We start from the raw sequence: 27,406 nt of genomic DNA, 5'->3' as shown, positions 1-27,406 counted from the left end.
AGCAGCAAACATTTACATACTCGTGTAATCACAGTATGTCATATCATAATATATACACAGGCAATTGAATTTAAGAAGAAATCTGTAATATAATTATATTGACATGATAGATGGAGGGACCAGTGAGACAGAGTTATAGGACAGCCAAATCCTCGACTTCCAAAACAGAAGTCAATAATGTCTAAAATTTATGAATGAAGGAAGAGCAGTAGAAGCATATTATTTAAAATCACGTAAGAAGAAATAGTTAACCAGATTGAAATTGACTGCCAATGAGAAATAGGAGTAGGGATGGAGCAAGGTAGGTCAAGGAACTACTGTTGTTTCTTTATAAGCCTCTAAGTAATCATTTAAGTATATGCATACATTCGTTTAATAAAAGTAAATTTTTTAAAAAACTATAAACAAGAAGTTAAGAATTCAGAACACCATGTATAAACTGACTCTTGAAGGAATTTTAGCTGGGAAGGAGGTAGTTCTAGAAGCCAGACTGCCTAGGTTCAAATCCTAGACCCCACCAGTCCTGAGCCAGGCAACCCTGGGCATGTTGCTTAACCACACTGAGTTTGAGATCCCCCTCTATGATTGGAGGTAATAACTTCACAGGTTGTGAAAATTAACTGCATTAATTTATGAAAAGCTAAGGTCTTAGTAAACGCTGGCTGTTTATGAAGGGAAGCAGAGAAATGAACAGTAGCTAAAAGAAGAGATGGGGCTGAGGGAAAGCTCTGTTTTTGTTTTCATCTGGAACATGCTAGATGGGATATACTACAGTCAATGTGCATGCCGGTGGGGTGGGATTAATACTTTAGAGATAGAGGGATGACGTTGGAGAAAAGGCCAGAGAACTGGAAAGATAAAGTTCTTGTTTAGGGGACAGGGAGACAGATTCGCAGCTCACAGGGATCGATGGCTCTGTTGGGGCAGGAAGGGGGACGTAGGATGAAAGTAGAGACACCCAGGCCTTGCGAGATGTGTCATTCTCCTCTCCTCAGGTGAACAGGGGCCTCAGCAGTCCCTGGCTTGTGTTCAGAGCCCACAGGGCAGCCAGCCTTCCTCAGCTGTCACTGGGTATCATTATTTTGTCACCAAAAGGCAGGAGAACACCAATACTCCAACTGCCATTTTGTCACAGGGCTTAGAGTCGTGCACCAAGGTGTGTTGCTTTCTCAGTAACTTACGAAAAGGTTTCCATCTTTGAGTTTAAAAATACAATCAATTTTCATGAATTCTCAATAAAGTAAATTTCCTGCTGATAAGCAAGAACAAAATTGCATTGAATCACCAAATATGTCATTTCTGGAAAATGTGTCGGTATAGATGGAACTCAGTTTTGACCCCCTGAGACATGGGAGCTATGATGCCATCTCTACTTACCCTGCAAAAAACCAGTCAAAGGTATTCCCAGCCCCAGAGCCCTAAGGGCAGAGCCAGGTGAAGCATAAGAGAATCTAGATTCTCACAGGGGAATCTGCACAGCAGAGCTCCCATCCCAGGACACATGTGCTGTTCCAGGAAGCAGGATGAACAGCATGCTGGACTTTTTGTCTCTAACAAGGGAGAGAATAAAATGGCCCTCACTTCATCCTCTCGTGGTTTCCTACTTATCTACGGAAGACACCAGTATCCCATCCACATGGAACTCCAAGGCAGACTCCTGTTACTCCCTTATCCCTGACATCTGTCAGTCACTCATCCCTATCATTCATTCATTTGTTCAGCCCATATTTATTTTCATCACCTGTGATAAACCAGGCACTGGAGTGGGTGCTGGTGAGACAATGTGAGCCAAAGAGCCACAGCCCCTACCTTGGAAGGGGCTTATTGCTGACTGAAGTGCCCGTGCCACCACCTTGCAGATCCTGCTTCCCCCCGCACTGCCACAGCCCTGTGTCAAGTGACCTCACTCCTTTCTGCACTCCTCTAACAGGCTCCTCCCGTCCATCTTCCTCCTGAAGGCCATCTCCGTTCTTCACTCTGCAGCCAGCGTGAGGCTTCTGAAAGTGGACATCTGAATTGTGTCACTACCTTAATAAAAACCTCTTAATTGCTTCTGGGATGAACTCCAAACTCTTCAGTGTGCCCTGTAAGGCCCTTCCAGACTGGGCGCTCTCTGCGCACGCTGATCTCCTCCCTCAACCCTCCCTTTGCCCTTGATGCTCTGCTCTTGCTGAAGTTCTTTTAGTTCCTGAAATGTTCCTCCAGGGCTTTCAATCCTGCAACACCACTCTCCCCTCCCTCTTTGCTTGGCTCATTCCTCTTCATCCTTCGGGCCAGGCAGGGAAGACTTTCCTGACCCCCCATCCCACACTAGGCTGGATGTCCTCCTGTATGCCCTTAGCAACCCTCATTTCCCACAAGGTGCACCTTTTGATACTTGATGGTTTTTATTTGCAAAATTGCCTGTTTCCATGCCTGGACTTTGAGTTCCTTGAGGGAGAAGAACACACGCATGCTGCCGAACACTGCAACTCCAGGGCCTACTACATGACCCGGCAAAAAAAAGGAAAACAAACGTGTTTACCTTTCGATCTGTCCACAAAGTCTCTCTTAGTAAGGGAAATAAACTGATTTGATAGTGCCTTGTTAACTTCTTTCATTGAAGCAGGGATTTTCCAAGGGAGGCTGTTCTTTAGTGTCCTTGTTTGTTGACAGTGAGGTAGCGTCCACGGGAAAACGCCCTATCAAAGCAAACACAATTTTCAAGAAAATCTATATGGGCTCACCTAATAGGATCAATAATCGGAGTGTCTGTGTGCACATATTCTTCAGAATCCTTTACAACCAGCTGCCACTGCAGGTGCGTGGATGCAGGGAGCTGGTGAACAGGAGCCATTGGTTGACCTAGCCGAAACGCAGGCTCCGTACATTTCTTTGACTTTTCACATTGAAAATGAGAAAATAAGATTGAAAACTTCAAAGAGTTGTGCTTCCAACCAGAAGTCTCCTACAGATAAGACCAGGGGAAGAAACAACCCATGTGAATTCTAGTTCTGGCCATTCCCAAGGAGCACAGGCAGTGACTGCTTTCCCCTTGGGAGCCCCTGAGGAAAACCCTGCCTCACATGCAGAGGCCTCAGCAACTTCCTGGAGGACAGGGAAGGGCCGGCACTCTCTTCTCACCTCCAAAGAGATTTTAGGATGATAAAACTTGAAACCTCCACCTCCTCTTGCCATCGTCCCTCTTTCCCATGATCTTGCTTCCTATTTCCCTGAGAAAACTGAAGCCACCAGAAAAGAACTTCCACAGGCTACGAACCGTGTCCCAGCCACTGCACCTGCACTCACACATGCTGTGACGGGAGCTGCAGGTGCCCTCAGCAAGGCCCAGCCCTGCCTGCAGCACCAGATCCCTCTCTACTGAGTCTACTCCAGCAAATCGCTCCAACAATCCTCACTTGTCTCTTGCAACTTGAATCTCTTCCTTTCTGCTGGGTCATTGCCGTCAGTATCCAAGCATGCGTTTATTCCTCCTATCTTAAAAAGAAAGCACTCTCTTCACTCTACTTCCCCTTCTAGTTACTAAGCTATTCCTAGTTTCCCTTTGCACCAAAATTCTTCAAAATAGTTAGGTATACTCACTGTCCCAAATTTGCCTCTTAAATCTCTTTTAATTTTCAAGTTCTCTCTTGATCCCCTTCTTTCCCTCACAATTTATCAACTGGAAAAACCAATATATAAAATTATAATTTATCTATTGAAGAAGTCATTTGATGTGCAGGGGTCCCCACAGTCTGGATTTTGTTGATTGCGTATGCATTTGTTGTTTAACAAGTTCCTCTGTCCCCTATATTTCCTGCAAATTGGCAGGCGGATCCAGAGACTCAAATTCACCAAACTAGAAGTCAAGTGTGTCTAATCCGCAGCCCCATCCAGGACGGCTTTGAATGTGGCCCAACACAAATTCATAAACTTTCTTAAAACTTTATGAGATATTTTTGCGATTTCGTTTTTTAAATCTCATCAGCTATCATTAGTGTTAGTGTATTTTATGTGTGGCCCAAAGCAATTCTTCTTCCAATGTGGCCCAGGGAAACCAAAAGATTAGACATCCCTGAATAAATGGTGTTTCACAAGGCTGTAGGAGGCAGATAATATATGATTGTTTTTCTTGTGTAATGTTAGCAGTTGTTGACATTCAATGCCTAGATTAACAGGAGCTGCCGTCTGGCATTTGAACACTCATTGACTGAGAACACACAGGACGGTCTGCCACACTAGCTCTCATTGGCTGAGGACAAGATAGTCTGCCACACTAGCTCTCATTGGTTGAGAGCCTTCAATAGTACTTAGAGGAAGGGAAAAGTGTATGGTTGTGTGTTTGTGGGTGTATAAATACTGTATAATATTGTATACATACAGTATAATATTGTAACTAACTCTTTTACATTAATTGTAAAATATAAAGGATGACCAAGCATAGTGTCTCATGGCTGCAATCCCAGGGCTTTGGAAGGCCAAGGTGAAAAGATTGGTTGAACCCAGGAGTTTGAGACCCGCCTGGGAAACAGAGTGAGATTCCATCTCTACAAAAAGTAAAAAATTAGCTGGGCATGGTGGCACGCACCTGTACTTCAAGCTACTCTGGAGGCTGAGGTGGGAGGATCACCTGAGTTCAAGAGTTCAAGGCTGTAGTGAACTCTGATTGTGCCACTGCACTTCACCCTGGGCCACAAAGCAAGATTTTGTCTCTAATATATATGATTATATGTAATAATACATATGTTAGAGACATATTTATATATTATATATAAATTATATATTAAGCATATGATTTATTTATTATATTTTACATAATAAATATATATAATACATATAAATTTATATATAAATATATAATTTATATATATATAGTTTTTAGAGACAGGAGTTTTATGTATATATCTCCAGGAGATATATACATATATATGTGTGTGTATATATACACATATATATGTGTGTGTATATATGTATAAATCTATACTTTTTTTCAGGGTTGAATAGGTTACAATGAATGGATAACGCAAGGAACCAAATTGAATCAGCTATATGTGTAAATTCTAATGACTTCCAAGTCCATATGTCCAGCTCATCTCTCCCCCATGAGCTCCAGACCCGTCTATTAAACTGCCAGTTTGACATATCTTCAACTAACATGTCTTCAACTAAAACTACATGTTCCCCCAGTGCCCTTCTCCACCCAACCTAGTCCTCCACCATGTTCCAGCTGAGTAAACAGCGTCTGCATACGCTCAGCTGTCCAAGTCAGAAGTTGAACATTATACTTTCCTCTTCCTTATCCTTTGCATCCTTTTAGTCATCAAATCCTGTTCATTTTATGCCTTATCATCTATTGAATGCATCAAGGTGGCTCCATCCTAGGTGGTCCCATCCCACGTGGCAGTCAAGTAAATGATACCCTTTACTACAACCAAGCATTGCCTTTTGTGATGGGAGAAGGGAACAGAAAGCCAAGAAAACACACGGGGAGAATCACTTATTTCCATCCGGGGAGAAGGGCTTTCTTTAATCCGAGTCTCAAAGAAATATAGGGATTCTCTTAGTGCACAGGATAAGGGCATTCTAGGTAGAGGAAACAGAATGATTTTAAAAATGGAGGTTTGAAAGTGCACGAAACATAAGGCTAAGCACAGATACTTGTACATGGCTGTTCACAGCAGCACAATTCACAATAGCCAAAAAGTGGAAACAATCCAAAGATGTATTAATGGATGCAGACAGACAAATTGTGGTTTATCCATGGGAGAGAATATTATTCAACTGTGACAAAGAATTGGAAGTACTGATATTTGCTACACGGATGCTACATGGGTAGTCTTCATAATAGTGCTTTTCCTGTCATCTTTCTAGTCAGATAATTTCTTAGCTGATGAACCTTGAAAACATTATGCTAAGTTTAAAGAAGCCAGACACGAAAGGTCACCCATTCCACATAAAATGGGTGGAATTCCACACCTATTCCACCTAAAATATCCACAAAAGGTAATCCACAGAGGTAGAAAGCAGACGGTGGGGAGTGGAGTCAGGGGTAATTGCTTAATGGGTATGAGGTCGTCTTCTAGGATGATGAAAATGGTTTGGAACAAAAAAAGAAGTGACGGCTGTCCAACAACATGTATGTACTAAATGCCACTGAATTGTTCACTTTAAAAGGTTAATTCTATATTATGTAAATTTCACTTCAATTTTTAAAAAGTCCTTTTTTAAAAAAAAACTCCAGGGGATAGAACACAAGTGGTTAGAAATAAATGTGAGATGGTAGAGAGGAAATAGTCTGAAAAGAACCATGTATCCTGTAACTGTGGAAGCTGAAAGATCTTTGTGACATATTTAAACTCTCATTCTTATGGGTGGTTGATACAGTATTAAATTCAACACATATGTAGATATTATCTTACTTCACTGAGATGAGATTTGTGGTTCTTGATTCCTCTCGAAGGCTCAGTTTTGATCAAATCTTCTTTGGAGTATGATTTCCAAGTGTACTCATCATTGTATTGTGTCTGATTGAGAATAGGATCACTAAGTGAATATGTGTATCCTAATCTTCTGATACCATTTTGGCTACAAAAAAAAAAAAAAAACCCAGCAGAAATTAGAGTTAGAGGTTAAATACCAAATCTCACAAAAGTACCCATGTCAAATCATTTTACCCCTTACATTTTTTAAAAAGATAGATTGACATAAGAGTTGATGCCAGAAATAATTTAATTTCAGGTTTTCCTTGAAGGAAAACAATGCTGTATTTTAGGATGGCTTTTAACAAAAGTACAGAGGCCTAAAATAAAATTTAAACACATAACAATATGAAATTTATTTCATTAATTTTTTAAAGAGCTGAACACTCTGCAGTACAAATGGCACTTCAGTGTAACCAAATAGCTGGTGAAGAAAAGCTTCTCTCTATAGAAATCTTCCATCTGATAAAGGGAAGACATATAAGAATTGAAATATCACTAGTTTCAATCCCCTAATGAAATAATGAATCTAGGCAATGACCAGCAGTGTGTACTCACAGCTCCAAAAGAGGACCACCAGACACTATGAGCTTCTGAGTGAATACATGCATTGCCACTTATTAAATATCTTTGCCAAAATGCAAAACTTGAATCAGATGAAGTCTTTACAATGTTGGATTACAGGAAATACATGAAAAGAGAAATCATTTAAATGGCATCATGGAGATTAAAAAAAAAAAAAAAAAAAAAAAAGTCCCAGAACAATGATTCTGTTTGTTTAACAGTGAATTTGTCAGAAAAAAAAAAAAAAGGTTCTCTCTCTCTCTCTCTCTCTTTTTTTTTTTTTTAAGATTAAATGAAATAAGAGACATAATAACCAAATGAAATGTATGGACCTTTCCTGGATTCAATTTCAAACCACTGCCTTTATAAAAAAAAAGTTATGAGACAATTGGAGAGATTTGATTGCTGATTGGCCATTTGATATTTAGGAATTGGTTTTCTTAAAGGTGAGATAATAGTATTGTTACAATTTTTAAAACATTTTTTATCTTTTAGAGATACATACAAAATCTTTAGAATTGAAATGATACAACGCCTGGGATTTGCTTCCGTATACTCCAGTGGGAAGGATGAGTGGAGGGTGCAGATAACAGTAGCTAACGAGCGATGATTGCTGTTGCTGGCTTGTAGTGGGGGATTCCTTGTATGTTCCTTTGTGTATGTTCAAAATATTTCATTTTGACTTATCTTTAAAAGAGAGCTAGATAGATTCAGATTATCTCTGTAAGAAACAAATATCTGGGATGTTGGAAACAAACATCCGGATGATCATTTATTGTCATTCAGATATAAACTGGAGAGTTTCCAAAGGGAGAGGATACAGCACAAACAACTGTTTTTTTTTTTTTGTTGTTGTTGTTGTTGTTGTTTTCGGTTTTTTTGTTTTTTGTTTTTTGGTTTTTTTTTTTGAGACAGAGTCTTGCTCTGTTGCCTAGGCTGCAGCGCACTGGTACCATCATAGCTCACTGCAGCCTCAAACTGCTGGGCTCTATCTATCCTCCCACCTCAGCCTCCCAAGTAGCTAGGACTTACAGGCATGTGCCACCATGCCCAGCTGATTTATTTTTTATTTTTGTTTTCTGAGATGACATCTCATTATGTTGCCCAGGCTGGTCTTGAACTTCTAGCCTCAAGCGATCCACCCGCCTCAAGTAGCTGGAACTACAGGTGCATGCTACAGGCTGGGATTACAGCCGTGAGCCACCACACTTAGCCACAAAAAGCTTTAAAAGAATCAATTTTCAGATCTCAATTTCTCAATATACTCTTTCCTAGAACATATCTGCCTGAGAACAAACCCGCAAATGTATGTGGGTTCTTTCTTCCTACACCCCTTGCCTGATTCTCTCTTCCCCATTTCACCACAGGCTCTTTCTATGGTGCATTGCCTCGAGGAATAAGCCTCCAACCGTGAGGGGGGCCTCCGGTGAAGGGAAACATGGTCGGAGTGATTTCAGAGACACCTCCTTGTATTCCAATCTCCATTTGGAACCACTTGCCTGGGCTTGTGGTTCTCAATGTCATGTGTATTTCTAGAGAGTGAAGGGCTGTGCTATACCCAGGGTACTAGTTCTTTGTGGGTGGCTCTGAATTTAGGTATGTCATAGAGCATGGCTGAGAGGAATGTCTGGTTTTCTATCTCCTAACAATTACAAAACGTTCACATCCTTTTAGAGAGAGGCCTCTGAGAGAAGAGCAGAGGATGCAGAATGCTTAAAATGACTCCTTTCCTCCCACATTTAAAGATAGGCATTTATCAGCTTATCTCTAGGACATGCCATTAGCTGGAAAGAAAAGCAGCTTTGAGGTGGTGAAGCAGCACAGGTTGGTCACACTGATTACTTTAAATATAACCAGAATCTTGCCTTTTTTTTTTTTTTTTTTTAAGACAGAGTCTCACTCTGTCACCCAGGCTGGAGCAACCTCTACTTCCCGGGTTCAAGCAATTCTCCTGTCTCAGTCTCCCGAGTAGCTGGGACAACAGGCACATGCCACCACTCTGGGCTAATTTTTGTATTTTTAGTAGAGACGGGGTTTCACCATATTGGTCAGGCTGGTCTCGAACTCCTGACCTCAGGTGACCCACCTGCCTTGGCCTCCCAAAGTGTTGGGATTACAGGAATGAGCCACCATGCCCAGCCCAGAATCCTTTACGAGACAGCAAATTTTTAAAGATACACTAGATAAAACTGACAAATAGGAATCTTGTATTTTTTTTTCAGGTTTTATATTAATCATTCAATAAAGTATTTAAATTTTATTCTGAATCCAATCATGTTACAAAATACTCCAATACAGCCAAGTTTCATTTTATTTTATGTTGTAAAATATTTAACAATAAATGAAAGTATAGGCTGACCTGCCAGACCAATTTTAATTTTCACTATATGTAACTTTCTTTTATTGAATACTAGTAAATATTTGATTTGATGTCTGATGAAATTAATAAAATTGTTTCTGTTTTTACACATGATAAGTATTTAATCATTCCCAAAAGGAAAGCAGCAGAATTCTAAATACATGAGAATATATTTAGGAAACATCATGCTTTTTATTATACTCTTCACAAACAACTTAGACATTTATCTACACATTTTATTGCATAATTTTTGGATACGATGCAATGAAATGTATAGCCAACTGTATAAGTTACCTGGATATAATTAATCATATCAGACTCAAATCTTTTAACACTTCTCTTGTGTACTTTTAATTGTCTTCTCTACAATATGCATTCCATAATTTATTTTTCAGTGGTTTTTATAATATTCTCAAAACATATATTAACATTTATTTGAATTGAAAGTGTAACTAGATTTTATTTGGACAGGAAATAAACCTGATTTTACTTATGGATTTGAACAACAAGGACTGATTTTACCAACTAGGTAAAGATGGTATAAACTGTATAAGCTAAATGTTCAGCTCCAAGATTTTGATAAAAATATATTCAAAGTATGATAAAAGCCTTTTATGAAAAAAAGTTTGTATGATAAAAATTTATTAAAATTTGTGTTTCCATTTTCCAAATCCTTTTTGAATATAGAAAATTAAACAAGTTGCCGCCAAGTGAAATAGTAACAGGTGCAATTTAATAGTCATGTGTTAAGACGTGTCTTTTCAGCATATTCTCAGAAACTGAGATAGGGAATAACTCAATGACTGGATGATAAATCATCTTATTAATTGCTTTCAGCAAAATTGAAGGAGTACTCAAACCAAGCTGTCAGCTGATCAGTCATTAAAAATCACATTGTGATTTCTGGGACATAATTCAGAAAGAGTTCAGAGTACTGAGTGACACTGCTATACTAAAACTCCTTTAATTTGCACCTACTTATTTAAATATATATGTATATGAACAAGGTTTCTTAACATTAGAAGCAGAAAAAAGTGATGCTGAGTGCAGTTGCATTCTAAAAATAACAACACTCAGAACTAGATATATGAACTAATTGAAAACTAAACAGCCACATTTATCTCATTAAGATGCAGTTGCAAAAAAATTTACTTTTTGTATTTCATAATTATGAGCATTTATAATGTATTTATTGCTTTGAGCAATTGTGTACTAAAATAATTGTGATAACTCTATACTTAGGGTCATATAACATGTTTAAAAATTAATTTCAATTAATATACTAAAATAGTTGCAAAGAAGTATAATAGAGTTATCAATAAATTGCTTTCAAACATAAAATATATTACAGCAGGGAAAAATTCTATGGAGGAAGTGGAGTGGGAATGAGAGTTCAAGAAGAGAAAGAAATGAAATAAATGATCAAAGAAGAGCTTATTTGTGTGTTTATTTAAAAGATCATGGCAGGTATTAATTTGCTAAAGCACTCAGAGTATTCATTGGTTTTATTGAAAAGTTTTATTTTAAAATGTCAATATGTAGGATGGGGAGGAAGTTTAATCTTTTGCAGTTATTTAAATTTATGTTGACATTTGACAAAGCCATCATACAAAGACTCTCTATAACCAGGGAACTTATACAGAGTCTTCACGCCTGAAAGCACCAAGAGCCAAATTAGGCTACAACAAACTGTAAACATTAAGGTCACATCCTTAAGGGGGGAAAAAGAAATTTTAAAAAATCAAATAAAAAGTAAATTCAAGAATAATTAGAATAAATAGTCTACCCAAATGAGAAGGAACCAGAAAAATAATTCTGGCAATATGACAAAACAAGGTTCTATAACATCCCTGAAAGATCACACTAGCTTTCCAGCAACAGATCTAAACTAAAATGAAATCTTTGAAGTACCAGATTAAGAATTCAAAAGGCTGATTATTAAGCTACTCAAGGAGATACCAGAAGAAGGTGAAAACCAACATAAAGAAACTAAGAAACAACTCAGGATATGAATAAAAAAATTTCTAAAGAAATAGATTTTTAAAAATCAGAACTTCTGGAAATGAAAGACACATTTACAGAATGATAAAATGCAGTGGAAAGTTTTAACAGACTAGAACAAGTAGAAGAAAGAATTTAAGAGCTAGAAAACAAGGCTTTTGAATTAACCCAGACAAAAATAAAGAAAAAAGAATAGAAAGAAATGAGCAAAGTCTTCAAGAAATATGGGATTATGTAGAATGGCCAAATCTAAGAGTAACTGGTGTTCTGAGGGAGAAGAGTAAGTAAAAAGTTTGGAAAAATTATATGAGGGAATAAATGAGGAAAACTTTCCTGGGCTTGCTAGAGATTTAGATATCCAAATACAAGGAGCTCAAAGAACTCCTTAGAGATTCATCACAAAAAGGACTTCACCAACACCCACAGTCATCAGGCTATCCAAAGTCAATGTGAAGGAAATAATTCTGAGAGAAGTGAGACAAAAGCATCAGGTAACCTATTAAAAAATAAAACAAAACAAAAAAACCTATCAGACTAACAGCAAATTTTTCAGCAGAAACCTTACAAACCAGAAGGGATTGGGGTCCTATTTTTAGCCTCCTTAAAGAGAGTAACTGTCAACCTAGAATTTTTTATCCAGAAAAACTAAGTTTTATAAGCAAAGAAGAAATAAAGTCATTTTCAGACAAACAAATGCTGAGGGAATTTGTCACTACCAGGCCAGCCCTACGAGAAATGCTAAAAGGAGTTCTAAATCCTGAAACAAAAGGTCAATATATACCAGAATAGAACTTTTTGAAAAGGCCTATAAAACAACACAATGAAGAAAACAAAGCATCTAGGAAGCAATTAACATGATGACTAGAACAGTCCCTCACATCTCACTATGGCCTACATTCTCCACTTAATAGATTGGCAGAATGAATTTAAAAATATCCACAAACCACAAAATATCTGCTGTCTTCAAGAGACTGACCTAAAACATAAGGATTCATATGAACCCAAGGAAAAAGGGTGGAAAAAGATATTCCATGCAAGTGGAAACCAAAAGCGAGCTGGAGTAGCTATTCTTATATCAGATAAAACAGACTTTAAAGCAACAACAGTAAGAAAAGACAAAGAAAGTCGTTAAATAATGATAAAAGGATTAATCCAACAAGAAGATATTACAATCCTAAATTTGTATGCATCTAACATTGGAGCTCCCAGATTCATAAAATATTTGCTGCTAGATCCAAGAAATGAGATAGACAGCAACACAATAGGAGTGGGGGACTCCAACACTCCATTGACAGCACTAGACAGATCACTGAGACAGAAAGTCAACAAAGAAACAATGGACTTAAACTATACTCTAGAGCAAATGGACCTAACAAATATTTACAAAAAATTCTACCCAAGAATTGCAGAATACACGTTTTTTCTCATCAGCATATGGGACATTCTCCAATATAGACCATACAATAGGCCACAAAACAAGTCTCAATAAATTTTAAACAAAGTCATATCAGGTATCTTCTCAGATCACAGTGGAATGAAACTAAAAATCAACTCCAAAAGGAACTCTCAAAACTATACAAATACATGGAAATTAAACAATCTGCTCCTGCATGATTTTTGGATTAACAATGAAATCAAGATGGAAATTTTAAAAACCCTTTTAAATAAATGATAATAGTGACACAAGTTATCAAAACTTCTGGGATACAGTAAAAGCAGTGCTAAGAGGAAAGTTTATAGCACTAAATGCCTACAGCAAAAAGTCTGAAAGATCACAAATTGACAACCTAATTTCATACTTCAAGGAACTAGAGAAACAAAAACAAACTAAACCCAAAGCTAGTACAAGAAAATAAGATCAGAGCAGAACAAAATGAAATTAAACAAACAACAACAAAAAAAGATCAATGAAACAAAAAGCTTGTTCTTTGAAAAGGTAAAATTGATAGACCATAAACTAGATTAACCAGGAAAAGAAGAGAGAATATTCAAATAAACTCAATTTGAAATGGAACTAGAGACATTTCAACTGACACCACAGAATTATGAAAGATAATTCAAGACTACTATGAGCACCTCAATGCACTCAAACTAGAAAATCCAGAGGAAATGAATAAATTCTTGGAAACATACAAGCCTCCTAGATTAAATCAGGAAGAAATAGAAACCCTGAGCAGACCAATAACACACAGTGAGATTGAATCAGTAATAAAAAAAGCTGTTGACTTCAAAAAAAGCCAGAGCCAGATGGATTCACAGCTGAATTCTACCAGACGTTCAAAGAAGAATTGGTGCCAATCCTACTGAAACTATTCCAAAAGATTGAGAAAGAGGGAATCCTCTCCGACTCATTTTATGAAGTCAGTCTCACTCTGGTACCCAAAACCAGGAATACTGGTCTGTAGAAAACTACAGACCAATATCCCTGATGAACATCGATGCAAAATTTCTCAACAAAATACTGACTGAATTCAAGAGCACATCAAAAAGATAATATGCAATAATCAATTGGGTTTCATCCCAGGGACACAGGCATGCTTTAATATATGCAAGTCAATAAATATGATATATCATATAAATGGAATCAAAAAACAAAAATCACATGAGCATTTCAATAGATGCAGAAAAAGCATTCAATAAAATCCAGCATCCCTTTATGATAAAAACCTTCAACAAACTAGGCATCTAAGGAATATACCTGAAAATAATGAGAGCCATCTGTGACAAAACCACAATTTTCATTACACCAAATGCGGAAAAGTCGAAAGCATTTCCTCTGAGGCCTAGAACAAGAAAAGGATACCCACTTTCACCACTTCTATTCAACATAGTACTGGAAGCCCTAGCCAGACCAATCAAGCAAGAGAAAGAAATAAAGTGTATCTACGTTTGAAAAGAGAAAGTCAAAATATTGCTGTCTGCTGATGATATGATCGTATACCTAGAGTTTGGATAAAATAATTCAGTAAAGTCTCAAGTTACAAAATCAACGTACACAAATCAGTAGCACTGCTATATACAACAATGACCAAGCTGAGAATCAAATCAATAACTCGATCCCTTGTACAACAGCTGCCAAAAATAAAATACCAGGAATATACTTAACCAGGGAGGAGGTGAAATATCTCTACAAGGAGAACTACAAAACACTGCTGAAAGAAATCGCAGGTGACACAAACAAATGGAAACACACCCCATGGATGTGTTTCACGGATCGGAAGATCAATATTATGAAAATGACTGTACTGCCCAAAGCAATCTGCAGAGTCAATGCAATTCTTATTAAAATACCAACATCATTTTCACAGAATTAGGAAAAACAATCCTGAAATTCATATGGAACCAAAAGAGAGCATAAATAGCCAAAACAATCCTGAGTAGAAAGAATAAATCTGAAGGCATCACATTACCAGACTTCAAATTATACTACGAGGCTATAGTTACCAAAAGAGCATGGTACTGGTTAAAAAAAAAAAAAAGGTAGGCACATTGACCAATGGAACAGAATAGAGAACTTAGAAATAAAGCCAAATACTTACAACCTAGTGATCTTTGACAAAGCATACAAAAACATAAATTTGGGAAAGGACACCATATTTAATAAATGGTGCTGGGAAAATTGGCTAGCATCTCTCACCTTGTACAAAAATCAACTCAAGATGGACAAAAGACTTAAACATAAGAGACGGGAAACCATAAAAATTCCAGGAGATAACCTAGGAAAAACTCTTCTGGACACTGGCCTAGGCAAATAATTCATGACTAAGACCCCAAAAGCAAATGTTAAATAAATAAATAAATAAATAAATAAATAGAACCTAATTTAACTGAAATGCTTCTGTACAGCAAAAAGAATAATTAGATTAATCAGACAACCCACAGAATGGGAGAAAAATATTTGCAAACTGCGCAGCTAACAAAGGACTAACATCCCAAATCTACAAGGAACTCAAAGAAATCACCAAGAAAACAAATCCTATCAAAATGTTGGTAAATGACATGAACAGACATGTCTCAAAAGAAGGTATACAAATGGCCAAAAACATATGAAAAAAAATGCTCAACATCACTGGTCATCAGGGAAATACAAATGAAAACTGCAATGAGATACCAACCTACTCCTGCAAAAAGTATTGTTGAATTTAATTGTTAAAAAGAAAAAAAAAACAATAGATGTTGGCAACGATGTGGTGAAAAGGAAACACTTAAACATTGATGGTGTATATGCTTCTATGGAAAACAGTATGAAGATTTCTTGAGGAACTAACAGTAGATCTATCGTTTGGTCCAGCAATCCCACTACTAGGTATCTACCCAAAGGAAAAGAAGTCATTTTATTAAAAAGACAACTGTACGTGTATGTTTATCACAGCACAATTCACAATTTTAAAGATATAAAACCAACCTAAGTGTCCATTGATTAGTGAGTGGATCAAAAAAAATTTGGTATATATATACAACATGGAATATTACACAGCCATAAAAAAAGAATGAACTAATGTCTTTTGCAGCAACTTGGATGGAGCTGGAGGCCATTATTCTAAGTGAAGTAACTCTGGAATGAAAAACCAAATACCATACATTCTCACTGAGAAGTGAGAGCTAAGCTACAGGTACCCAAAGGCCTATAGAGTGATACAATGGACTATGGAGACTCAGAAGCAGGGAGGGAGAGGGAAGCGAGTGAGGAATAAAAAATTACATATTGGGTGCAATGTACACTACTTGGGTGATGGGTACCCTAAAATCTCAGACTTCACCATTATGCAATGCATCCATGTAACCAAAAACCACTTGTACCGCAAAAGCTATTGAAATAAAAAAAGTTAAAATTTTTATACTGAAAATTTTTGTGAGAACTTTATAATTATATAAATTCAAACATTACTGACCTAGACTCCCTAAGTTATCTATTTGTTTTTGGTTTTCATCCCCTAAACGTTTCTTCTTCAGGCAACTCTTACAGTCATATACCTGGCACTTTCATTACAATCAGATGATAAAATTTCCCAGTTACGACGCGACTCACTGGAATAGCTAGTAACTCAGAAATCTGGAATCTTGTAGCCTTGTACTTTTTGGAAATTTATCATATACTATGGTGGGAAAAACGAATGAAAATGACTAACTTCTTTGTGTTAGTCACTATCCTAGTGCTTTGTGTCCTCAGAACAGCCATTTTAGGCAGGTATCATTATCCCCATTTCACCAATGACAAAACTGAGCCCCAGATGGCTTGTTAACTTGTGCAAGGTAGCAGAGATAATACGGGTAAGAGCAGAGGATAGACGGCATTTCTGCCTAACTCCATAGCCATGGTCTTACCAATACTCCATTCCACTCCTCAATATCTTGAACTTTTAAGGCAAAAAGATTTTTCTTTTTTTGAGACAGAGTCTTGCTCTGTCGCACGGGCTGGAGTGCAGTGGTGTGATCTCGGCTCACTGTAACCTCCGCCTCCCGGGTTCAAGCAATTCTCGTGCCTCTGCCTCCTGAGTAGCTGGGATTACAAGTGCCCGCCACCACACCCGGCTAATTTTTGTATTTTAGGTAGAGATGGGGTTTCACCACGTTGGCCGTGCTTAAGGTGAAAAGATTCTTATTGGACACAATTCACAGAATGAAGATGATAATTGAAGGCTCTCTATGCTGATTTCACACCTACCAGTGACACAGTAAAAGATGATGGGGCGGCTGGGCGCAAGGGCTCACACCTGTAACTCCAGCACTTTGGGAGGCCGAGGGGGGCGGATCACAAGGTCAGGAGATCGAGACCATCCTGGCTAACATGAAATCCTGTCTCTACTAAAAATACAAAAAACTAGCCAGGTGAGGTGGCGGGTGCCTGTAGTCCCAGCTACTTGGGAGGCTGAGGCAGGAGAATGGTGTAAACCTGGGAGGCAGAGCTTGCAGTGAGCTGAGATTGCGCCACTGCACTCCAGCCTGGGTGACAGAGCGAGACTCCGTCTCAAAAAAAAAGAAAAAAGAAAAAAGAAAGATAATGGGGCTCCCCTAATCCTGCTCTCACTCACCTATTGATGAGCTTAGAAGCTCAGAAATGCAGCTGATGTTTAGAAACTCCCACTGCCCTCAGCTCAGGTTGAATTGGAGAAGTTGAAGCCAATATTGTAGTATCTGGAGGAGTGGAGGTAAGAATAGGGGGACAGTGGCCTTCTTCCAGCTTCCAAGACTAGTCTTGGTGATGCTGTGATAACAAGTATTTGTTCATCCATTCACCTATTCACTCAATTGTCATTGCCTGCCTACTATATATAAGGGAATGGATTCAAGTCACATGAATGTTTAGGTAGCACAACCTTATTAACCTGTATATTAGGTCTGCTGTAAACCACGATACACAGCAACTTTATGAAAAATTAGTAGCCATTTTCTTGGTTTCCCTATAGGAGGTCTGGATACTGTTTGAGGGGAGGGGCTATCACTGATACTTGGAGGAGAGCTGTGCACACAGTAGCCCCTACCCAAGAGCATTTTTATGAGGCTTCTCTAATTACTGTCTATGTGTTTGGATTCTGAGTCATAAAAGACAAACCAACATATTAAAACATGTATATCAATCTAACTCAAATAGTGATCTACCGAATGAAGGCAGGCACTGCTCCTGTCTTAGGCGTGAATGCAGTCCTCATAGTGGTAGCATAGGAATCCCAGTTGGGGCCACCTGCTAAAAGTACAACAAAGCAGTTTTAAATATGGCAAACCTGAATGTTTTGATGAAACGTTGTTTTAACAATTAAGATAATTTTGCAAGATAAAAAAAAAAACATTTTGGATAATTTATCTTTAGAGTCTAAGGAATAAAGGCCAAAATACAGCCTCTAATAGGAATGAGGGAAAGCTTGACTTATTTGTGTTTCACCCCAAAATAAAAGATAGTTCTACTGTTTCTCCTGAGCATTCATGCATGCTATTTGAAAGAATTAAAGACAGACATAAAAATATAAAGAGGAAAGCAGTTCATCTGAAATTCTATCATCTTAAAAGACCCACTATTATGCTTTGGTCACCAACTTTACATGCATCATCTTAGATGTACCTATACTTGCATCATACTAGATATGATTTTACACACAGGGGATCATATGACATACATCAAGTTTTATAATGGACACCTCCTTACTTCTTTCTTTCCCTGCCATTGCCACTCTCCTTCCTATCCCTCCTCCCAGGCAGCACATGTTAACAATTGTGCCGGTTTCTTTGCATACCTATGGAGGTATCACATGCTGATTTATACATAGACATATTGGGTTTCAGTTATCAACCTTTTGTTTCACAAAAGTGGGTTCATATGCCACAAAGTGTCTTTTTCTTATATCTGTCACTAACAGTGTCTGATAGAAAACCCCTCCAAGTTATCTGGCGTGGTTCTAATGCATGTCTTGTAATGGTTGTGCAAAATCTTGTGGTGTATATGCTATTTAAAGCTATGAGATTGGGGAGATCAATGAGGGAGGGAGTAGACTTGTAGCAGAAGTTCCGAGGCTGAGACCTGGAACACTCCAATGTCAAGAATTTGGAGAGAGAAGGTGGAACCAGTGAAGGGGCTGAAAAGCATTGTTAGCAAGGTGATGAAGAAATCAGGAGCCAGTGGCATCCTGAAAGTCAAAGAAAGTGTCCCAGAGAAGGGAGTCAAATACTGCTGATGGTTCCAGGAGGATGCTGGCTGAGAACTTACCACTGGTAGTGCTATTGTTTGAATGTGTTCCCCAAATTTTGTATATTGGGAACTTAATCCCTAAATGTGTATGTTGATAGCATTTGGAGGTGGGGCCTTTGAGAGGTAATTAAGATTAGATAAGGTAATCAGAGAGGGGTCCCCAGGGTGGGACTGGTGGCTTTATACAAAGAGGATGAGAGACCTGGGCTAGCACATTCTTGCCCTGTCATCATGCAATGCCCTCCACCATGTTACGATGCAGCTAATAGGCCCTCACCCAATGCCAGTGCCATGCTCTTGGACTTTCCATCCTCTAGAACCATTAGCTAAATAGTATTCTTTTCCTTATAAATTACCCAGTATGTAGTATTCTGTCATAGCAACAGAAAGTGAACTAAGGTAGATACCAGCAACAACACTATTTATTTGCCCCAACCTCCATTGTCAACAAAGTACCACCAAATTTCTCAGGAATATACATTTTAAATTTAAAATTCAGTCATTCTCTCACTCTTCATATCTAGGTAGTTACCTGCTGCTTTTTAGATGTCATGAGAACCTGGGTTGAACGTCTCTACTTTTTGAATAACACGGTGTTCTCTAGGATCTATCACTTCATCCCTAGAATACTGTAGCCAGTATGCTTAGCATAGGGAGCTCTGGCCAAATATTTATGGTTCCTGTTATCTGTGAACCTCTTAATGTTCATATCCTCATCTATCCCAATCAAGTCTTGTTTATAACCTAACAGACTCTCATTTCCAATCAGGATCTGATCATCTGCAACTATTACCTGTCCTCTTAACCCTGGCTGAAGTTCTACCTCCACTTAAAAGCCCCTTAGAGAACCCAAGTCTTAGTCCCTTGTATTCCGCACTCTGTACCTGTGCTTCTATGTACTCCTAGTGTCTGCTCTCTAATCCTGCTCTACAAGAAATGACGTCATTCTCCAATATTCCTGCTTTAGTGGGCATCACTTTATGCTTGAAAGCATTTTATCCCAATAGCAGAATTCAATGTTCTTTGTTAAAAGAATTACAAGTGTGAACAAGTAAAAGGGAAGAAATTGTGTGGCATGCCACTCGTAAAAGAAGCCTTCTCTAACCTGATTTGAACTTCTGCATTGGACTTCTGGAAGGATTGGGAAGGATATTCTGCACAAAAGCCACACATAACTTCTCCCTCTTTTTTCTAAGGCAAACAACTCTAACAGTCCAGATCACATTTCTACTAGGCTCAGATATGCCTCAAAAAGCCTGGCAGAACAGCACTCCAGGCAGCACCTCCCAAGCAATCATGTGGGCAAGCACGACGTACCTCTCTGTGCTCCCATCTAGGGTCCTATCCCTTCTGAAGATAGTTTGGCAACTGGGGTCACCAATTGCCAGGTGCCTGTATCAGGAGCCTGACGGACAAGAGCAGCATGCCTCACTGCTTCCAGGAACCGAGGCCACGCAAGCCTCCCTCTTCCTGTGTTACATTTGTACAGATCAGGCACTCCCTCCACTCCCTAATCCTTACCTGCTTGGATGCACACTTTATCTTTGGTACATCTTCCTTTAATTTCATGTTAATGATTTCCCTTACTACAACCCTTTTTGTCAGGGCTGTATTTCCATGCTTTTTACCTCCATTGGCAAAGCTTCTGAAAGTACAGTATGCTATTGGAATTGATCTTCTTCATTAACAGAAATGTTCATTGAGAAATCTGTAATCACAATATTCTGAAAATCTGTTTCTAGTATGTTCTCTGCATGTCACTGCTTTCTTCTCAGTGTCTCAATGTCTTTTTCTGTAGCTCATATCCATCCTTCCTGTGATTATGTCTTCCTCATTCTTTCTTCTCTCATTTTCTGTTCCTCCTGCAAACAAGTCCCCAAGCCCTCCCATGGACCAAGCCCTGTGGGGCACTGGGACATAGAGTCTTGACCTGGCCTTGGAGAAATCACAAGCCAAGAGATGAGCTATGTATCCTATGAGCACAAGTTTAATGTGGTGCTGATGGCCTATGTGTCACAGGGAACATGAAGAAGGTACAATTCTTTTTGCTTGGATGAGAAGATGGTGCAGCAAGGGCAGGCCCAGGGGTCATCATAGCATAGCTGGCACCTGAGCTGTGATTTAATTTAGTAGATGTTTGAAAGAGAAACACAGGACATGAAGTAAAGCAATTTACAGAGGAAGTAGCAGGAGATATGAGAGTCTGAGATGAGACAGAACAAATAGCCCCATGTGAATGGAGCAAAGGGAAAGATGGCTAATGACAGGTCGGCAAAGCATCCTAAAGCCTCATTCTGCTAACCTTGACCACCCACTGGATGTGTTCACCATTAGGAAAATATAAAGCTATAAAAATATTATAAAATAGTAACTAATATGTATATTCTATCATACTTTAAAAAATATTTTCACATACGTTGTTTTATTCCCTCATTTTGTTTTAGGGATTCAAGCTATTGATAAATACAAGTTGTTTGTAATGTGCCACATGGTGACACTACAAAAAAGATAAGTCCATGTCCTAATCCCCAAAACCTGTGACTCTGATCTTATTGGGAAAAGGGGTTTTTGTGCTAGCAATTAAAGATCTCGAGATTAGGAAATCATCCTGGATTATCCTCGTGTACCCTAAATGCAATTAAAAGTGTGCTTATAAGACAGAGGCAGAGACCTGGAGTAATGAGGCCACAAGCTAGTGTTACAGAATCTCTGGCGTGTTGATTTTTCTGGCTGGAAACCTCTGTGCCTGCAGTGCCTTTGCCAGCCTTTGCCAGAGTTTTTGTCCCGCATTGAGGTACACAGACAAGTGAAGAGTGAAGAAGAGTTTTAGTGTTAGAACAGCTCGGAGGAAGGAGTAGCTTCTCTCTGTAGGCAGGTCATCCAGTCAGGTGTTCAGCTGTCAGCAGAGAGGAGGCCCTGCAGAGCATAGTCCTCTCCATAGGCAAGTCATTTGGAGGTCTCTGCAGGTCTCTGAAGCTCTCAGCAGAGAGGGTAGCTCCTCTCTGTCAGCAGTGGAAAGGGTACTCCTTCCTTTCTGCAGCTAGTTGCCCCATCATCTCCAGCTATCAGCAGAGAGCATACTCCTCTGCAGACGGTGGTTCCCTTGTCTCTCCCTGCCCTCTTCATTCTCTGGCCATCCTCTTCCCTGCTCTGTCTGAGCCCAGGGTTTTTATGGACTTCAGAGGGAAGAATGTGTATGCTGATTGGTCCATGGGTGGCCATGGGCAGGCCGGAGGAGGCAGCATGAGTCCCCACTCAGGTTCCTGACTGGCAACCTGATCCCCAGTCTTCAGGCCCTCCCTGGTCAGAAGGTGGGGCCTTATTGGGCAACCCAGCCCCTTCCACCCAGGACTCTGTCTGCCTCCAGCTGCCATTCATAGCCCTGGGGCTTGGCCCCAACCCCACTCTGAGATCAGAGCCAGTGGAGAGAGGCCAGGGAGTGCGAGCAGATACCCCTGAGCCTGCAGGGATGAGGATGGGGTGTGGCCTGGCAGTGGGAGGAGATACCCCTGAGCCTGCAGGGATGGGTGGGTGAGGGTGTCCTTCCTGGGGGGTTCAAGGGTGCAGGCTGCAGAGATGCCCAGGTCCTGTGCCTGGGAGGGCAGCCACAGCTGCACCAGGGAGCTCCCGCCTGACCAACGTGGAAGAGGCAAAGCTCCCGCTTGTCCCTAGCTCCTGTCTGCTTCATGGAGTGGAAGGCCCAGGTCTGCAGCCGTGGGTTCCACAGGGAGGCTCAGAGGCACAGGGAGGCCCAGACCCACAGCGGCAGTTTGGGTGGCTGTAGCCTTGCCCAGGATGACGGGGCTCCTGCCTGCTCCGTAGAGCAGGAGGCCTGGGTCTGCAGCTGTGGTTTGGGTGGCTGTAGCGGCACAGGGAGCTCCCATCCCGACTCAGAAGGGGCAACTCCCACGGGCCCCATGGAGCGTTGCAGCCCCAGCTGTGCTTCCCTACTGCAGCCAGCATGATGGCAGCAGCCACTGCCACCACTAGCAGTGCCCATGGCCACCTGAAGCTGGAAGTGCCCATGGCCACCTGAAGCTGGAAGAGGTAAGGACCACTTCTCCCCCAGGGCCTGTGGAGGGAGTGCAGACTTTTCCAGACCTTGATTTCAGGCTCTTGACCTTCAGAGCTGTGAGCAAATACATTTTTGTTGTTTGAATCCACCAGTCTGTGGGAACATACAGCAGCCACAGGAAGCTAATACAGCACCTGAGAGGCCCATCTGTAGTAATTATTCAATAGCAGTTAGTCATCAGTCACCATCAACCTCATCCTATTTTGGACCAAAGCTGGGCAGTGGTGACACATCAAGCCCACCTTTTGGAGGGTGACTCACCCAGCAGTGGGGGATGAAGTGGCACAGACTAGCCATTAGAGGCCTGAGCCTGGAGGTAAAGGGGCAGATTCACCCAGGGGAAAAAGAGCTTTGGAGGCAGAATCAAAGAGACCTGGTGATCGAACTGCAGTCTCAAGGAGGCTGCTTTCCCTTCTAAGCTGAGGAGCTAGGACCCTCTTAACTGAACTCTCAAAGTCTGGAAGGTTTCAGGAGGACAAGGAGTGTGGTTTTGCACACGTCAAGTTGGAGGCCCTGCTGCGACACCCACGTGGAACTGTCTGGTAGACAGTTAGATATTCTGGTCTGAAAAATTAGGAGGAAAGTCCAAGTCAGGGATAAAGGTTAGAGAGTGGTTGGCACCTTTATGCAGCACCTGAAGCCCGGTGGCAGGATGTGGTCACAAAGAGAAGGTAAGCCTAGAAGGATCAATCTTGGAAGACTCTAAGAGTTCCCAGACAAGAAGGGGATGCAATGGGGAGACAGCGGGAGAACAGGGTGGTTAGAAAGGGAAGAGAAGCATCCAAAGGGGTGCCATCGGGATGCTAGGAGGGGATCCTCCCTCCTTTGTCTCTCCTGTCTGCCTTGTCATCATATAGAAACTGAGTATATTAGATATTTTCTGCACTAATTAAGTATTTTCATTTTCCACTCTTAATTCACAATGGAATGAATTGGAATGAAAATATGAACTTCACTCATTCTTGTGGGAGCACCAGTCTAGGAAATTTGTACTTGAACAATCCCTCAGTGCTCCGCAGCCACTGTGGAATTACAATTACCCAGCTATACAGCAGCAGTGGGCAATTATTGCCACAAGAGACCATGATGGAGCTGACTACACGGTAATCATGCCACTAGCATCACAGCCAGAGTGGCTCTCCCTCCACCGACCCAAAACCTGAACTGGTGAACCTGCTGCATCTGCGGGTAGAATTAGGATGAAAAGCACTACCTCTGTGAGATACAAAATCTCTGTGGAAGAAAAATCAGTTGAGGTTAGAGGCGGCAGCTGAAGGCCATGGCTCCCAGCCTGTGTGACAGCCCAGGGAGGGCCCCGCCTCTGCAGACACCGCTGGGACTGCAGCCAGCAGCCACCCCCTCCCCCACTTTCCTCGCTGTTTCCTAGACCCTGTATGGGGATCGGGACTCATGCAGGACTTGTTCTCTTCCGATCTTCCCGGACTTTTCTTCTTTGCCTTTGACCCTGCTTTCCTTGGAAAATCACCAGCTCTTCCTTTTTTCCTGTCCCCTCTTAGCCAGGCGTTTCCTTGAGCGTTTAAAACTTAACCCTGCGCCTTTTCGGGAGCGGGGACTTGGCAAAGGGTACGCGAAGGACTGAAAAGGGGCAACGTCATGAATACCCTGTAATTCTCCCTGACTCCCCTTCTTTTCCTCAGTTGAGCGTACTCCTAAGAGCGATGCCACACCCTTAAAGACCTAAGGCCCCTTTTTCTCAACAGGACCCTTTCCCCGGGAAAGCCCCCTCCCCACCCCGCAGACCGGCAGAGTCTGCTGTCTTACTTGGCCGGAGGTTGTGGTGGCAGAGAGAGGGATCCGGAGCCCTGGGCCCGGGCTGTTCCATTCTGCCCGAGGCGGCGGCCACGGGACCCTGGCTCCGGCTGAACTCAGCGCTGCGGGAGCCCCGGGCCGCTTTGTGACTCGTCGCTATGGAGACAAGGGTCGGGTTCCAGGGAGTTCTGCCCTGCCAACGGGTGCTGGCCACGAAGGAGGCTTAACCTGGCCAGCGCGGGAATGGGGTGCAGAGAGCAAAGAAATGTGGCTTTGATCCTATGGACGCCTTACTTTTTACATTATTTGTATAGTTCTTGCAGTGAGCTTTCCCGACCACGGTCTCCTATGTTTCCTAAGAAAAGCAAAAAGGGAAGAGATTGAAGAGAAAGTAGTAGTGTCCGATTTTCAACTGCAAACTTTCATCCATTAGCTTTCAGCTTAAGCAAATGTGGGCAAAGTGGTCACGGATCTTTGCAGTAAGAACGAACCAAGCAAGAAGACTGAATCCCAAGTTGTCCGGTGTAAATAGAAGCAGTTTCTGTCATAGTTCCATGCAGTCAGAAGGGTCATCCTGGCTTAGGAGAGGGGCAGAAGGGGAAACGCAGGCATGGAAACAGGAGTGGGCAAGGAGGATGTGACACTCTCCTCCTCACCAGGCCACGTTCCTGGCACCAACCATAGTGTTTGTGAGTGTCAAATTAATTGTTCTTCTACTCTCATAGAGGAAGCTATGTCTTTCATCCTCTTGTGAGAGTTTTCAATGATGAAGGGGGTCTTTTATCTTCATATCCTACGAACTACTGAAACTGTTTCAAAGAGTCAAAGACACCAATAACAGAGATTCTTGTTTTCAGGGGCAGATTAGAAAAGAAACAATTTGCTGAAACTCCCTCTGCTTACAACAAAACTGACTGAAGTCAGCTGGAATCAATAAGGCCAAATGGAGTTTGCACACAGCAAGCTTGCTGATGTCACAGCCTGAATTTTTACCACATGTTTTATACCAACTCCCTCCGAATTTGCACATGGGACCTATGAGGAAGCTTGAAGACAGAACCATGCACGCCTGAAGATCTCCCAGATGTCCCCTTTGCTTCCACCAATTACCTGCTAACGCCAGGATCCACCCCTAAACCTTTTGTAATAAAATCACTGCTTTAAAGCCAGTACAAGCAGACAGATTTGAACTGGACTCCTGTTTCCTCAGAAGTTGACTTGCAATATGAAGTTTTTCTTTTCTCAAAAACTTGGTGTCATACTGTTGGTTTCTAGTGCAGTGAGCCCCCTTTGCTGGATAACACTACCTGGTAATTTGACATACTAGGTGGTTAGTAACTACTGACTGCCTCCAGGTGACAACACAGTTATTACCCACCTGGGTGAAAAGAGAAGACAGGAAATACATATTGGAGTCGGCTGGCAACCTGTTTACAAAGCAATTTACAACAGTTCCTTATTCTTAAGGGGTTATTCTAATGTAAGACCTCAGAGAAACAGTGCAGTGTAATAAAGGAGGAATTTATCAAAAGACACAGAAAAAGCATCAAGGTAAGAATCCCAAATATATATGCAAGGAATGTCTTTAAAATGAAGAGCTAAACTAGAATTTTCTGAAGGTAGAGTTCTATCCATATAATGGAATGAATATAACACATTATAAACTCTCATATTTTGAAGCAATGGAGGGTGGAACACATTAGAAGGCATAGATGTTATTAAAAGGAATGAGTCTAAATTAGGTTTAGTAGTGGCATCTAAATTTAAAAAGTAGCACCCAATAACAGATTACTGTCTGGAAATGGTAGAGCTAATTAGCATAGCATAATTTAAGAGAAATATATTTTTAAAATAGAGCAGCAAGTATATAGAATTTTGAAAGTGAATTCTTATTAATATCTTACGATTTGTCTCATTTTAGGCAAGCTGTGAAATGGTGGGGTAGGAACCAAATAGAGAGCCAAAAGATCTGTCACTGCAGCCCCTTAGGGTAAGCAGACCCTTCCCCTGAGCCCTGGTCTCCTTATCTGTCAATGAGAATAGCAGCACCCACCTCGCTCTGCCTTAAACATGATGAGATCCAACAATAATTTATAAATTGTAAAATCACACAAATCTAAGGTATTGCTCTTGTTGCTATTCTGATCTTCATTCCTTTTACAGTCTTTCATTTCTGCTTCAAAGTGTATTTTTGTGTGGATCCATTTTATGGCGAGCGGTATAACGCTATTCCTGCCTTTGAATTCTAGTTGCCTGAGGCAACTCCTCTAAATGATTAAGTAGAGTATTTCCCCTGCTTTCTTCTGTCCCTCAGCAAATACTGACCGTGCACTGAATATGAGCTGTACGATGGCATTGAGGCAATGCCCTGATTATTATAGTGAACGAACTTCCTAGAAGAGGAGGTGCCTGAGTTGGGTCCTCAATGGTGCTTGGAGTCAGCCAGCTGAACAGGGGGAGGTGACGCAAACTAGCTCAAGGGCCAGAGGCATGGAACA

The 27,406-nt window shown here is 40.7% G+C and overlaps 1 protein-coding gene and 1 long non-coding RNA gene across 5 annotated transcripts in view; one reads left to right on the top strand and one right to left on the bottom strand.

Annotated features, from left to right (window-relative positions):
• TEX26 (testis expressed 26) overlaps positions 1–25,043 on the bottom strand; it is a 41,287-nt gene extending 16,244 nt beyond the window's left edge. The window contains exons 1-4 of one of the 4 annotated variants that reach the window (XM_025364552.1): positions 24,921–25,043; positions 17,983–18,067; positions 6,399–6,564; positions 2,525–2,681 (exon numbers count right to left, since the gene is read on the bottom strand). In XM_025364552.1, coding sequence (XP_025220337.1) covers positions 2,525–2,681; positions 6,399–6,564; positions 17,983–18,067; positions 24,921–24,981 — 469 coding nt within the window. In that variant the 5' untranslated portion in view covers positions 24,982–25,043. The remainder of the gene's footprint in view (positions 1–2,524; positions 2,682–6,398; positions 6,565–17,982; positions 18,068–24,920) is intronic. The other 3 variants (XM_025364553.1, XM_025364554.1, XM_025364555.1) reach the window with 3 other exon arrangements.
• On the top strand, positions 25,043–27,028 carry LOC112610920. Its single transcript, XR_003116505.1, has 3 exons — positions 25,043–25,430; positions 25,766–26,459; positions 26,830–27,028. It is a non-coding gene; the product is annotated as an uncharacterized LOC112610920 (long non-coding RNA).
• The last annotated feature ends 378 nt before the right edge of the window (positions 27,029–27,406 follow it).

This window comes from Theropithecus gelada, chromosome 17, assembly GCF_003255815.1.
Source record: "Theropithecus gelada isolate Dixy chromosome 17, Tgel_1.0, whole genome shotgun sequence".
Lineage (NCBI taxonomy): Eukaryota > Metazoa > Chordata > Mammalia > Primates > Cercopithecidae > Theropithecus > Theropithecus gelada.
This window is presented reverse-complemented; position numbering and strand designations above follow the sequence as displayed.